This window comes from Poecilia latipinna, unplaced genomic scaffold (genome assembly GCF_001443285.1).
Source record: "Poecilia latipinna isolate Pla-1442-1.1 unplaced genomic scaffold, P_latipinna-1.0 Scaffold2772, whole genome shotgun sequence".
Taxonomy (NCBI): domain Eukaryota; kingdom Metazoa; phylum Chordata; class Actinopteri; order Cyprinodontiformes; family Poeciliidae; genus Poecilia; species Poecilia latipinna.
The window spans coordinates 6,034-20,629 of NW_015115388.1; the positions used below are offsets into that span (position 1 = coordinate 6,034).

General features: G+C 34.2%; 1 protein-coding gene and 1 long non-coding RNA gene across 2 annotated transcripts in view; both read right to left on the reverse strand.

Moving 5' to 3' along the window:
* Positions 1 to 1,729: 1,729 nt before the first annotated feature.
* On the reverse strand, positions 1,730 to 3,423 carry LOC106939107 (uncharacterized). The gene is made up of 3 exons (XR_001422760.1): positions 3,334 to 3,423; positions 2,560 to 2,750; positions 1,730 to 2,467 (listed from the first exon to the last, which is right to left on the reverse strand). It is a non-coding gene; the product is annotated as an uncharacterized LOC106939107 (long non-coding RNA).
* Positions 3,424 to 12,528: 9,105 nt separating this feature from the next.
* The window catches only part of LOC106939103 (uncharacterized), a 6,415-nt gene continuing 4,347 nt past the window's right edge, over positions 12,529 to 14,596 (reverse strand). The window contains exons 3-4 of the mRNA XM_015021398.1: positions 14,019 to 14,206; positions 12,529 to 13,917 (exon numbers count right to left, since the gene is read on the reverse strand). Of these exons, the coding sequence (XP_014876884.1) occupies positions 13,419 to 13,917; positions 14,019 to 14,206 (687 nt within the window). The 3' untranslated portion in view covers positions 12,529 to 13,418. The remainder of the gene's footprint in view (positions 13,918 to 14,018; positions 14,207 to 14,596) is intronic.

Here is a 14,596-nt window from a genome sequence, read left to right on the forward strand (position 1 = left end):
AGTAACTTGAATGTGCCATCAAATGGAACTGTATGCCTGGATAATAAATAATTCTGTCCCCTTACGGTCACACCTGAAACACACTGACCTCTGACATGATTGTATGGTCAAAAGAAATCAGGCAACATATCAGGAAGAGAATTGTGGAACTGCAGAGCCTGGTACATCCTTGGGAACATTTTCCAGATACTTGAAAGTTTTCAAACAGTACAGACACGATGGGAACGTGAATCATCAGATCACTCAGGGAAGAGATGGATTCCAGAGATGAAGGAACTTTGGTCTGAAGTGTTCAGATTGACAAAGACTTTGTTTTGAAGATGCTGCTGAAGCTGGTAAGAAAGAGTTATTCATAATGAAGTCTAAGAAAACATGATCTCTGCAGACCCCACACATCCTGAACACAAACTGTTTAGACCTTTATCCTCAGGTCAGTTTTATACCTGTCTTTTACAACTTGTTTATGTCAAGAAATGGTTAAAAAAAGAACACTTACAAGATTGGTACCAAAGGTTTTTTTTATTATTATTTTCCATATTCATTTACATGATTCACATTAATGTGTTTATCAGTGATTTTAACCAAGTATAATACAAATAATAAGATATCACATGCAAAGCCAACAAAACAAATCATTTCTTGGGGAGAAGAAAGAAGTAACAAATGTTTCTTCCATGCTTGTTTCATCAGACAACAATATTAAGTTCATTTAGAAGAGGCTGACTGACAGAGAGACTGTGAGAGTTATAATGTCTGAGAAAAAAAAACTGTATATCTATGTGAAAGGTCACATTGTGATCTGTGAGTGTTTCACCTTTGGTCTTAATTTGGGTTTATGTTTTAAACATTTCTTTGTTATTTAAATATGTTTGGAATGTTGCACCATGTTCAGCTCATTTCTCTCTGGTTATTATTATCAGTAAGGTGTTTCCATCTGAGCTCATTCCTTTAGGTTTATGTTTATCTCTTGTGTTCGGTTCTCGGTTTATTTTAGTTTTTCCTTGTTTTTTGCTATGATTTGGAGTTTCTTTTATGCCAATCTGAATTGTCTGTGTTTATTAAATATTCCCATCTTGTCCCATTTTTCTCTCCACCGCTTTTCCAAATCCCCTTGATTATCTTACCTGCATCAGATGTTATTCCCAAATCTTTCCTTTATATAAAATCTCACAGGATGTAGCTGCTCCTTACTGGTTATAGGTGTTACTCTTCTAGTAATCCTCCTTTAAATCTCCTTGTTGCTCACTAATAAAAACTTTTTTGGAAGTTTTCCAGAATTATTTTCTGTGTGAAATAAAGTTTCACAAACTGTAAAATCAACCTGTGCAGTCAGTCAATGTTGCCCATTAAAGTTTGAAAAATATGTTTAAATTGTATGAGATCTGTAAATACACATTTTTTGTATTTTTCTTATTTACAATTTCATCTTTATGCAAGTTTTCATGTTCTTGAAGCTATTTTGTGTTTTAGCAGTTACTTCTATCACACTAAAAACTCTACAGAAAAAACACAATTATTATAAAAAAAGCACATAAATGAACAATTTCTCCTGAAAATATATCTTGTAAAAACTTTCACATGTTCTAAAGTATAAAAGGCTTAGATGAATTATAATTTCTAGAGACCTAGTGCCACTGTCATGTTAAAATATATTAGTAATAGTTTTTAAACAATTGTTTTCCTAAAATTATTTTTTTAATAAAGGAAAAAGCATTTTCCAGAAATGTTAAACATATTTTTTCACCAATAAACTATTTACATCTTTCTAAAGATCAATGGTTGATTTGGTAATTAAAACAGTTTTTATATGCAGGTTGCTTTTTTAAAATATTAGATGTGTTATTGCTTATGTACAGAATTTAATATTTATTTCATTTGTCTTAATTTTACCTTTCAGAAATTATTCTCTGCTTCTTTCTGCTCCTGAGAAGCCGACCAACTACATGTTGTTTCTGTGATGCTGTTTGTCTGCTGGTTCCCATTGTTAGTCTTTCTGCAGCAACACAGGAGGGCCAGCAGTTTGTTAAGGAGCCACTTCTTCATAAGAATGTATAGAAGCAAATCTGTCAGAGGATTTATCTGGATTATAGTGCAGGACACACTGAAGAAGTTTCTGTATGTGGTATAGTTAAAATTCCAGAACCACCACCACCCTCCCCACACCACAAACTCTATTAGAATTTGTGGTAAGAATGTCAGTATGTAAGCAAACACCACCACAGTTAAAACAGCTATAATTTGTCGTCTTTCATCAGGTGGGACATTATGGGATGTAGACAGGGCTTTAAGACTGCGTACAAAGAAGAATATTAACAGGGGGAGGGGAAGAGCCAGGAGGGGTCCCAGCCAGCTTCCACTATTTAAACCAATATAAACAGAAAGTATCCAGCTCACAACACTGACTGATACAGAAACCTTGAGTTTTCGCTGGAATCTGTACCAAAAAGGCCAGGCAATCAGCAGATACCTGTAAGTTAAAAGAAAAATTATAGAACAAAGGAAGTTTAAGGAATACAAAGAGAAATGGTGGTAAAAAAGCAAAACAAAAAATTAATTTACCTTTCCATGGCAATGAAGGTCATGAAGAAAACACTGGCCATCACACCACAGAAGTAGGTATAATAAATGAAAATATGTTTTACAATAGAGTAATTTATATTTGCCACTTGTACAATCATACAGCAAATCTGAATGACGTCTGAAATGAGAAGGTTGATGATGAAAACTGGAACGACACGATCACTTCGGACCTGCAGAAAGAGGGTTAAATTAAAATAAAGTAATAATAATAATAATAATAATAATAATAATAATAATAATAATAATTATTATTATTATTATTATTATTATTATTATTATTATTATTATAAAAATAATAATCAGTAAAACAGCTCACAAAAATGTTCCTGTTCAGTTAAGAAATTTGTTTTACAAAAGATACAGTTTTAGAAATTTTGCTTTGTCAAATTTTTGTTTTGATTTTAAAAAATGTGAAACTTTTCTTTTTTAACGTAACAGTCCAGGCAAAAAGTAAAGATTACGCATATTTAGTCTGAGGCGCCTAAAAAACCTTTAATAGACGCACAGATATGCAGAAATTTCATCTCTACTGATTGTTACTCATCTCAGTGACCAAAGCTGCAGAAGAAATGGTTCTGCTGAAGTCAACAAAGACTTTTTCCAACTTTTCACTGTTCATACAAAAATTAGCCTTTAGTCTTCAAACATTTAAACTAAATCAGTAAAATCTTGAATAAATAGATATTTCCTTCTTTTTATTAAAATAATAACATTTTGTTTTATTTCTGAAAGTTTAGTTTTTATTGAACACACCTGAGAGTAGAGACAGTAGATGGCCAGCGGTGTTAAAATACCCCAGATGGAGACGAGTATTATGGTAAACAGTTGTACTGTTCCATAATAACGCCAGCAGAAATCCTCTGAATATGCATATGGAGAGCTGGTACTACTTGGTAATGTACTGTTGTAAGAGTTATTGTGGTTAAAGCTGTTATTGCTGTCATTATAGTTTGGGATGAAAGACGTTGCATTATAATCCATCTTCACAATAAAACCTGTCAAGGAGAGTCAGTATTAATAATGAAGCAGAACAACACAGAGCTTTAAACAAGATTCAATAATTCACTTTTAGTCATTTTACAACTATTAAAATCGACTTAAACAGTGAGAAAACAACTACATGATGACATTTTACTAAGACCCTTATAAAGAGGAAGTACAGTTTTGGTGGGACATTATGTTTTTAACTAAATCTTAATTTATATGCATTTTTTTTATAACTGACATATAAAAAATAATATCCAGCAAGATAAGTGACACCAATATAATACCTAAGTACACAGTGTAAAGGACAGACAATAAAACTCTATTCAAAACCTAATTAGAACTTGTGGAAGCTAAAATCCTTCTAACATCTGTGTAGCTTAACAATGTGTATTTTGGCTGATTCCACTGTCTGCTAATCTGAGCAACACAAAGTCTCTAATTATTAATATTTTAGTTTCTTATGATAAATGTTCATGCACCAAATATATCTAAACTCTGCTATAAACAGTTTCATCTTCATTACATGCTAAAATTAAAAGTGCTAAATCATTATTTTCAGTCATTTTGAAGAATGTTACATGCATAGAAGTAAATTTAAAAATTTGAACCCAAAAGATGAATAATCAAACCTCAGTGAGTTCTTCAAAGCTGCATCAGAACTTGTGCTCTCTGCTTTCTTGAAGTATATTTATAGTGAAGTAAGACATGCAAATATTTTCTGAATGATAAACAGAGATATTATCTGCACACACCTGCTGTGTTTCTGTCCCAAATGGACAAAACGTGTTACTTGTTTTAGTTGAACTAGTAACACGCCTCTCCTGATCCTCCCTTTCTAAATGTATTCTTGTATTTGGTAATGAAATCAAAATTGATAGACCACCTTCCACAGGTAAGAGTTACTGATGAACACAGAACTAATGATGTGTAATGTCTATACTCTCTAGTTCTGATAAATGCATCAGAAAATATTAAAATTATACTATTTTATCTGAGTTTTTCTCCTTTTCATTCCCAGGATCCACATGCAAAACATTTTCCTTTTAAATAATATTCAAATTCAGTTCATGGAAATTCTTTGATGTCAGAACAGCAGATTAAATAATTACATTAGAACAATACATTTATTTAGAGGAACAAAGAAACCTTGTTTCAGGTAACACTGATCATATCATCATAACACAACGCCATGTAAACTGAAGACTAACAAACAGCTTTATAATAAGTTTCATCATGTAAATGATTTCAGTTTAAACAAAGAACAGCTTGTAAGTCTGTAAGAATGAGAAAGAAAACTATTCTCAGAATCTGAGTTGGTTCCACATTTCTTTTTGGACTGGACATGAAAACAAATGCAGACGAGTCCATGAAGACAAAACACAGAAACATGATGCCATGAAGTTTCTCTAATTAATAATCCATCTGAAGCTTCAGAGACTTTTATTCACTTTCAATGACAATTTTTCTGAGCAGGTGTCATTTTTAAATGTTCATGCAAACAACAGGATTGTAATTTAAAGATCTATTAAGACCAAGACAGACAGGATCTGATTGGCAGCTGATCCAACAGAACACCAGGTCCTTAAAGGGACCAAAGTCCAGCTGCACTACAGTGAAGCTCCTTGTTCAGGATCAGAGGTCATGGCTAGAGGAATGGTGTGAATCAGGTTTGGGTTAATATTAGACCTGCTATGTTTGGGGTTAGATGTTGCATAAATGCATTTATAAAAATGAATTGATGTCGATACATTTTCTCAGTACAATGATAGGAAATACAATAATGGTCTCAAAATAGGTAGAAATGTGTGTTTAGGGGTTTGTAACAACTCAGATTAAATTACACACATTGACTCTATTTCATAATCATAAACCAACTGGGCTCAAAGTATTTCAGCCTAGTGGGCTGAAATACTTTGCATGTGCTGCTCAGCCCATACAGAAATTTAAAAATCATGTCTCTTTTTCCTTCCTCTTCACATTTATGCCACATATTGTGTTGGTCTAACATGATACATTTCAGGAAAACACACTGAAGTTTATTTTGCAAATGGGATGCGACAAAAAAAGAAAATATTGTGTTGTATGTTTCCCATTTAATTTAGTTTGTTTATTTATCTGAACTAAAAGAATCAAAGTTCAAATTTTGTATAATTGAAAGTTTTTACCTAATTTTATTACAGTATTTAAATGTCAACTTTGTTTAGAGTATCAAAAATACATTCATGAAATAAAAATAATAAAAATATGTATATCTGTACTTCTTTCCATGTTCATGAACACGACTCACCTTCAGGCTTTTATCTGGTTCCATGCAAATTATTGTGGTTTTAAAATTCAAATTTAATTTCTGAATAGTCTGTTGTGTGGAGACAGCAGAATAACAATGGACATTAGAAAAATACCTTCTAACTTGAGGACCAAAGAACAAAGGTTGCTTCAGGTACAGCTGATTAAATCTGTGGCACCAATGAAGCTGCAGTTTTGGTTCTGAGCTTAATTTCTGTGTTTGATCAGTTGAAACAGGGTCTGACTTTAAAGAGTAAAGAAAATCAGTTCTCAACACTACTTATAGCTCTTCCCATAATTTTTAAGGGAAAGTTGTGTAAATAAGAGCAGAAAACAAAGAAACATAAAACTGATAGAAACTTTATTGATAAATAAAGTGTTGCTTTCAAACCCTTCATCATATTCCTGAATATCCACATCAAGACTCAAACATGTTTTCCTGTTTTCAGCCTTTTTACAATAAATAAAACACACAGTAGGAGATAAACTCCCACACACACCCTGTTCATGTTAAATCCTTCCTGCCCATCTGTTCCTTCACTGACATGCTTCCATTAAGAAGGTATTTAATTTATCTCTAGTAGATCAATATGTGAGCCTTTGGTGCCATTTTTAAGGCTGCTGCTGTTTCTCCATGTTTACTAATTAATGAAAATTAATTTATTATCTGCTGCACCATGACGTCACAGAATGATGTCAGTGCTCTTTCAGCGCCCCCTGGTGGTCATACAGTCATCTCCTGAATTTTTCTTCCTAAAGCATAAATGAACGAAGATACGCTGATCTGAGAGGAATTTTACAAATAAACACTTTCTGAGGAAACTTAGATTTTGGTTTTTTGGTTTAATTAATTTAAAATATTGTAACACAAAACTTGTCTTGAAAACGTTATACTTTGTCATCATTGGTGATTCACTTATAGTACAAGTACCTAAACATAACTGTGGTGTTAATAATATTATTAATCCATCCATCCATTTCCTGTTGCTTGTTAAGAATTAGCCTACTAAATCTTTTATTTTTTTTAAATCATGTTTCACTATTGTTTTAATATTACAACTAAAAAATAAACGGTAATACCTTATTTGAAGGGGGTTGAATAAGACTGTCATGACACTGTCATAAACATGACATAACACCTGTCATGAACATGAATAAGCCTTCATGAATATTTATGACTGTTGTCATAAAGCGTCATTTGGTAAATTATGACACTTTTAATACAAAGTTGACATTATTCAAAATGTCTTTGTTATGAGAACTTGACATTAAATCATTACTGTTTAAACTTTACCTTTAATAACATAAAGTTACCTAATTTTTAAAGTGCAATCAGTAATACTTTTATAACAAATTTATATCAATGATATTAATGATTTCTTGGTTAATGTCAAGTTGTCATAACAAAGACATTTTGAATAATGTCAACTTTGTATTAAAAGTGTCAATTTGCCGAATGACGCTTTATGACAACAGTCATAAATATTCATGAAGGCTTATTCATGTTCATGACAGGTGTTATGTCATGTTTATGACAGTGTCATGACAGTCTTATTCACCCCCTTCAAATAAAGTGTTACCAAATAAACTGGTATAATTTGTATTTTAGCCTGTATGTTATGCATCGGTTCCACTGAACATCGTTACAGAAATACATAATAAAAGAGTAAAAACTAAACAGCTCACTGAGAAAACACTTCACATTGATTTCCTGTCAGTTTAGATCTGTCGCCTTGTTGGAGTCGATATTCAGATAAACTCATCTCTAATACGATCACACATACAACATTTCCCAATCCTTTAGAAATAATGCACAGAGCAAATAATACAGCATTTAAACGTATAATAAATGTCTTCAGGGGAAAGTAATTAGCTTACAGCTGTAAATGTTTGTACAAAATAAAAATGTTACTTCAATTCAAAAACCTAAATTATTCTCAATCAAAAGAAACATCAATTGTATCAGTTGTAAATTTATTTAGGTATCAAAATGCTTTCAAAGACCAACTGGAAGTTTAAAACGTTGCATTGTAACTGAGACCAAACCGTGTTTTCACTCCTGCCGGTCTGCCATCTGTGACGTCATCAAACTGTTAAATGTAGTACCTAATTCAGCCACTAGATGGCAACTAAATGAACATTCTTACAGCATGAAACTGTGAAATAATAATAAACTGACAAGCAAAACATTTACACATATTTACACATATTTCTGCTGAAATAAATTTGCAGTAGAGTAAAAATTAAATTTGATGATATTGTGTATAATTTATAATTTATGTTCAGTTATTTATTTTCAAATTGGCTTTTCTCAATGGATTAAACATGTTGAGTTTAATGCCAACAAGCATTTTCTACCACCTTGTAAATATGTATAGTCTAGGTTTACCTGCCTGTCCTGCACTTTAACAGACTGTTTGCTTTTCTAATCTTCTGCAGGACTTTCCTTTCTGCAGCAGGAGACACACATCAACAGCTGGTCAGTGAGCCCTTCAGACATGAAGACAAACAGAATCAGGTCCATGAAAGGGCTGAAGAGGAACATGGTAAAAAAATGTTTCTGTCATTTCAGCGGAGTGCAGATATGTATAAATAAAATAAATAAGCATAGGCAGGATTGTCAACGTGTAATTAAGCATTAATACAACAAAAATTCCCATAATCCTGTGTCTCTCTGCAGCTGGGAAAGACGTGACATTAGGTAAATATGTTAGGCCACTGACCAGACTGATGATGAACACTGGAGCAGAAAGAAGGCCAACAGTCACAAGCAGATAATACAGTTTAAAGATGATGACATTTGTGACAAGAACAATACAAAACAACCAGACTGGGATGCAGATAATGACTGAACCTCTGATGAAGTCCTGCTGTGGCCAGCAGATCAGAAATAACTTGCAACAAAAGGCAGAAATACACCTTTAATACTGCAGCACAAATATCTGTAAAACTGACCTAAAATGTTTTATAAAGCAGTTTTGGTGATAAAATGTGTTTTGGTAACTTTCTACAGCAACACACTGAAGCAAAGACTGGTCACAGCGCCAAAGTTGTTCATTTTAAAATAAAATGTGATTATAAGTAAGTTTTCCTGATTAGGATCCCTGGTGGCTTTCATCAGGATCAGAGACAGAATGAGTATCAGATTACAGATGAGGAGGTTCATGTAGTAGCTGACAGGAACGTCATAAAGTCCAACCTGCAGAAACCATCAACAGTCAGACTTTTATTATGAAGTCAGGAATAATAAAGTCTGTATTACAAAAACAGGGGAAAAGGGATAATTATCAACAAAATCATTTCTGTTTACGTGAGAGGGGAACTTTTAATCTGTTATAAAAGCTACATATGCAGAGTTGGTTTTTACCTATCATGCAGCACAAAATGACGACCAGGAAAGTGAAAGGAAGGAAAAGCCAGTGAAACCATCACAGTGGGATAATCTGGAAATCCCATTTCTGTTCAGTTTGTGCTGCAAACTCTGTTATTTAGAGACAAGAGGGGTGTTTCACAAACTGCTCCTATGGTCATGAATTTATAAATGATAATGATAATATTTATTATTTATTACTATGCAGACGAATTATAATCTTGGTGATTGGTATATGCAAAGTATTTTCCATTCAGTACTTTTTTCATGACTGAAAAGATACAATTTACAACGTAATTCACCTACAAGACACAACATTTTCATTTCTGCCCAACTGACCTGTCAAACCTTTAAAATAAGTTTGATAACAGTATTTAGCAACCAGAAAAAGTGTTTCTTATGTGGATCCATCAATTTTCTAAAGCTCTTTGTCCTTCAGGGCTGTAAGAGAGCCTGGTGCTTTTCTCCAGCAGTCACTGGTTGAAAAACAGGGTACATGTCACCAATCCCTGACAAACTGGTTCTTTCTTTTGTGCACAAGAAGCTTAGTTAGTAACAAGGAGACCAAAGTCTGCTGAGAAAATATCCTCATCACTACAACACCGCAAACACCCTAAATTAACGCAAGGCAGGATGGATTCACGCTCTCATGCTTCTGATTTTCAGTCTGAATATGAAATGAAAACTGATCATCCTGAACAACCGTCTTCAGATCTGTTACTGCCTAGTCAGACTACACAGGTCAAACCTCAGTTTTCTGTTCTGCGCTACATAAGAGCATCTGGGGATGATATTCAACAATCCTTGGTTGAAACTTGTTTGTAAAATTGCAGTAAATCTGTTGCTGAAGGTCTCAGACCAAACTACGTGACACCAACAGTAAACTACATACAAAGTCTGTAAAACTTCCTCCTCCCTGTTCAGATGATGGGTTTAAGTCTCTTCCTCACGTTTAGGTTTAATCTTCTGCTCTCAGCTGCAGACATGTAATAGACTGGTCTGGTTTTTATGTTGATAAAAAAAACAGGTGTTCCTAATAAAGTGGCCACTGGGTGTTTCTGGCTTACAGAACTACAAACGTGGTTTTAGCTTAGACATCTTAGCTTAAGCTAACATTTTTCTCTTGAAGCTCATGTAGCTCCAGATCAACATAAAGTTTTTATGGAAGATATTAAAATAAAACACAAGTAATTAATAAATCTCTTTAAACCTTCTGTTGCAGCCGATATGCATTTCATTGCAAAGTTAATGAATAAATTTACTTACAGTTTCTTTGCTCAGTTTGGCTTCCACCTCCGCTCAGCTGTTTAAATAGGAAGGGTTGCTGTTCAAACACAAATAACAAAAATGAAACTGGTTTTGCTCAGAAGTGATTGAGTCTCTCAGCCACATGCACACACAGTTCAGACTGTCCTGTTTTACACATCAGGCCTTTTGGATTTAGCTACTCTTTACCTCAGAAACTAAAAATAGTTGATTATGACTATGGCTGTGCTTTTAGTGCACAAAAAAACTGCATCTTGTACAAAAGTTTAAAAAAATTCATTTCTTTTAACAACTGGAACATGAGGAAGATGTAAAGAAAATATTTGGAGAGTTTTCACACGTGTGGTGTGAATGAAAGACGTAACATTTGGAATAAACCAGGATTGGCTCATCACAGGGCCTGTACCACCCCCACAGTGAAGCATGGTGGTGGCAGCATCATGCTGTGGTGAAGCCTTGCAGCAGCAGGAACTAACAGAGCAGTCAGAATAGAGTGGAGATGAATGCATGGTTTTGTTGTATCAGTTACAGCCTGTGTTTTTACTGTGGTGGTAAAAATAAAACCCACTCTGTGACATCAATGGTTCTAATCTAAACCTTTAAGGTTCTCTGTCTCCCTGGTCAGCTGACTATGACTCTGATCCAGAACAAAAGGCCTGATCATCTGTGATTCACTTTCCTGAAGCTGCATTGGAGTGCAGGATGGATTACATTATATTTTATTTGAAGAAGCTTGAAACAGCTGATTCTCACACCAAAAATTTGAGCTTTTATCATTTTAGTTGACTCTGTAACCAGGTATTTCACTGCAAACAACAATTTTAGGAGCTTTGACGTTTAAGAACCGGACAACCTGACAAAACTATGGTGATAAATCTTCATAAGAGTTTTTCAAACTTCTGGTTTTATCTTTTCTGCATCAGTTTGCTCATCACATCAGTTTTATTCTTTCTTTGATGCTGAATTTATAAAAATGAACTTCACAAACCTGACTGATGTCTGACTTTTAAAGTAACCTTATCTTGTTTCATGAGATTATTAATAATAATGCAGTTACAATGAAGTAATTTCTGTTTGTGTCATTTTATGAGGAAATCTTTTTGAACTGATTTTTACCTGGTGACCTGCTCTAGAAATCTGATGGTTTTCTGTCATAATGATCCAAAACATTTGACAAAATGAACAGAAACGGGTCACAAGTTGTCTTCATGGCAGCATTTATTCAGCAACGATGCACACAGAACCACATCAAATAATACCAAGAAGTGATTGAATATTCTAGCATTGTCATGTAACAGGAGTAAAAAAAAACATTATTTTTAAGTTTAGTCATAAAAACCTAAATACTCACAACTTCCAATGAAATTAAGAGGAAAAATATCAACAAGTTTCTGATTATTTCTGATAATGATCAATCTATTAATTGAACATCATCTTTGTTGTTGTTCTGAAACACAGATATAAATTATATCTGTGAATAAAATGTATTAAATTAATGACCTACTAAGAGAAAATGATTCACAAGTAAAACCATCCATACATTTTCTAAAGCAGGTCTTCACCTCCAGTCCTTGGAGCTCAGTGTCCTGAAACCTTCAAGTGTCTCTGTTTCAACACACCTGAGCAGGAAGTGAAGAACTTAGACATTATCCTGAGGAGGTGATTCAGCTGTTGGACCAGGGAGGCGGCTAAAGGCTGCAGGATACATGGTGATCGACTAAATTACAGAGTTGTGTTGTAAGGATGACAACACAACAAATCCTCTACAAGGTCACACTGGACAACAACAGATCAACCTCTGAGACTCTGCAGGACTCAGCTAAAGAGTTAAATGTTAAAGCAATGCATTAAAAAAAGAAGTGAATGGGAAAAGCTTGATGGTTTGATGCAGGCAGTCTCAAAAACACATCAGCACAACAATGATTTACACAGTTTCATCTGAATAAACCACCAGACTTCTGGAACGATGCGGTTTGGACAAATCGAACCAAAGTGGACGTTTGATCAGCTGCAGGTGTGATCAGGATGTTCAGCTCCTCAGACCTGATGAGCAAAACAAATATCTGCAAACCTGAATCGACTGCAGCATCAGAGTCACGATGTGAAAGTTCCTCCACAATGACGTGAGTCTGATTAAATCGATAACATCAGTTTCTGATTAGGTGCTTTCAGAAGGTGTTTGACTGCAGGGTGACTGGATCACATACAGTAACGCTCCAAATCACAGAGATAATAGAGCTCAAACTCTAGCAGCTCTGCTGCGCCTATAATGCAACAAAAACAACTTTTCTACAAATAGAGTCTGATGCACAGACTGATTATTACTTATTAAAATTAAGACCATGTTGTTTCTTGATTCTGTTTAATCTTCAGTCAAAACCAAAAAGATCAGCTGGGCAGAGAAAATGGAGCTTAAACTTCAGATTCTCTCTCCTACAAGTTAACTGAGCATTAATGTGATGAAACATCCACTTGATGTTGTATTTGTTCTTTACTGAACCAGTTTTCCATGCATTCATGATTCACTTTTTAAAAATCATGTTGACATGTCTTCAAATGTTCCCTAATTATTACTGAGTAATTTAGACATTTTATTTTTAACTTGCATTTTTACTGGCTGATAAATTATTTTTATTACTGTTTCAATAAAATTCAACTGCTCTTTTTGATCAAATCTCTTTCATTTCCAGATGTAAATAAAAGCTGGAAAAAGGTCATATTTGATTCTGAATGGATTAATATATTTATACTAAACTGTTTTAATCAGGCAGTGTTACATTTAGATGGGGCTAAAATTCTGCAGCTGATCTAAAGATTGATAAATGAGTTTACATCATTCGTTAGAGACTGATTACTGTTACATTATTTTTGCTGATTTGCTTGTTCTCTCCTTTTATTCCTGCCTATGAACTGCCTGCCTGAGCTGCAGTCAGACAGAGAATCTGCTGCCGTCTTCCACTGCAGGTGTTTCCATCTTGCAGCAGCAGAGACAGGCCAGCAGGTTGTCAACGGGTCCTTCACGCATGAAAACGAACAGAAACAGATCCATGAAAGGACTGAGCAGAAACAAGGTCATAAAAAACTGTGTGCCAGCATACATATAATAATAATATGGATCAAAGGTCAAGAAACAAACTGGTGGGACAATTGTTACAGAGTAATTAATCAGCAGCAGAACAAAAGTTGCAATGATTCTACGTTTTCCTTCAGCAGGTACTGAGGCGGCTCTAGGCAGAGATATGAAGGCCCCGATTGGACACAAGAGGAAGATGATGGAAGGAATGAGAGCAAAAACAAACATGACTGAAATATGGCGAAAAAATATCAGGAGAGGAAAAAGCAGCATGCAGATAATCCAAACCGAAACACAGATTAATACAGAATATTTAGTTTGTCTGATGAAGGACAGCTGGATGACGAAGAAACACCTGCAACACAAAACAGAGGAAATCTGTTAATATCTGCCCAGAACTGTGTAAACCAAACTGAGATCGACTAAGTTTACGAATATAATTTGCATGTATGCTACCTTTCCAGAGCGATGATCATCCTGAGGTACAGACTGACCATCGCAACGCCGCCGTAGATTATGAGACTTGTGGAATTTGGAAAACGTCCATCTTTTGTTTCGACAGTAACAATCAGAGTGATGAGCTGCACTGCATTGGCAGCGAGGAGGTTTGTGTAGTAGATGGCAGGAATGTTGTCAAACTGAACCTGCAGGAAACATTTAACAAATCACAATGTGGCTGAAATAAACAGTTTGATTCATGTATCCATCAGCTTAGAAAAGGGTTAATTTAGTGATGACTAAGCAATAATGTAATCATATTGTCTGTTCTACTTCAGGAAATAAATGGAAAATGTTCCCTAATATGGTTTCACTTTTTGGAAAATATTAAAACCAAAAGGAGGAGATTTGATGGATGTCATGAAAATAAAAATAAAAATATCTAGATTTCTATGATTTTTCAAATATTTTAATCTTTTTCTTTCCCCAAACAAATTTGATGTGAATTAATATAATCCTCTGAAATAAAGTCAGTTTAATTTGTATTATTTAGATCATTTGATTTAATTCCAAATTATTTTATGAGTTAAGAGGGT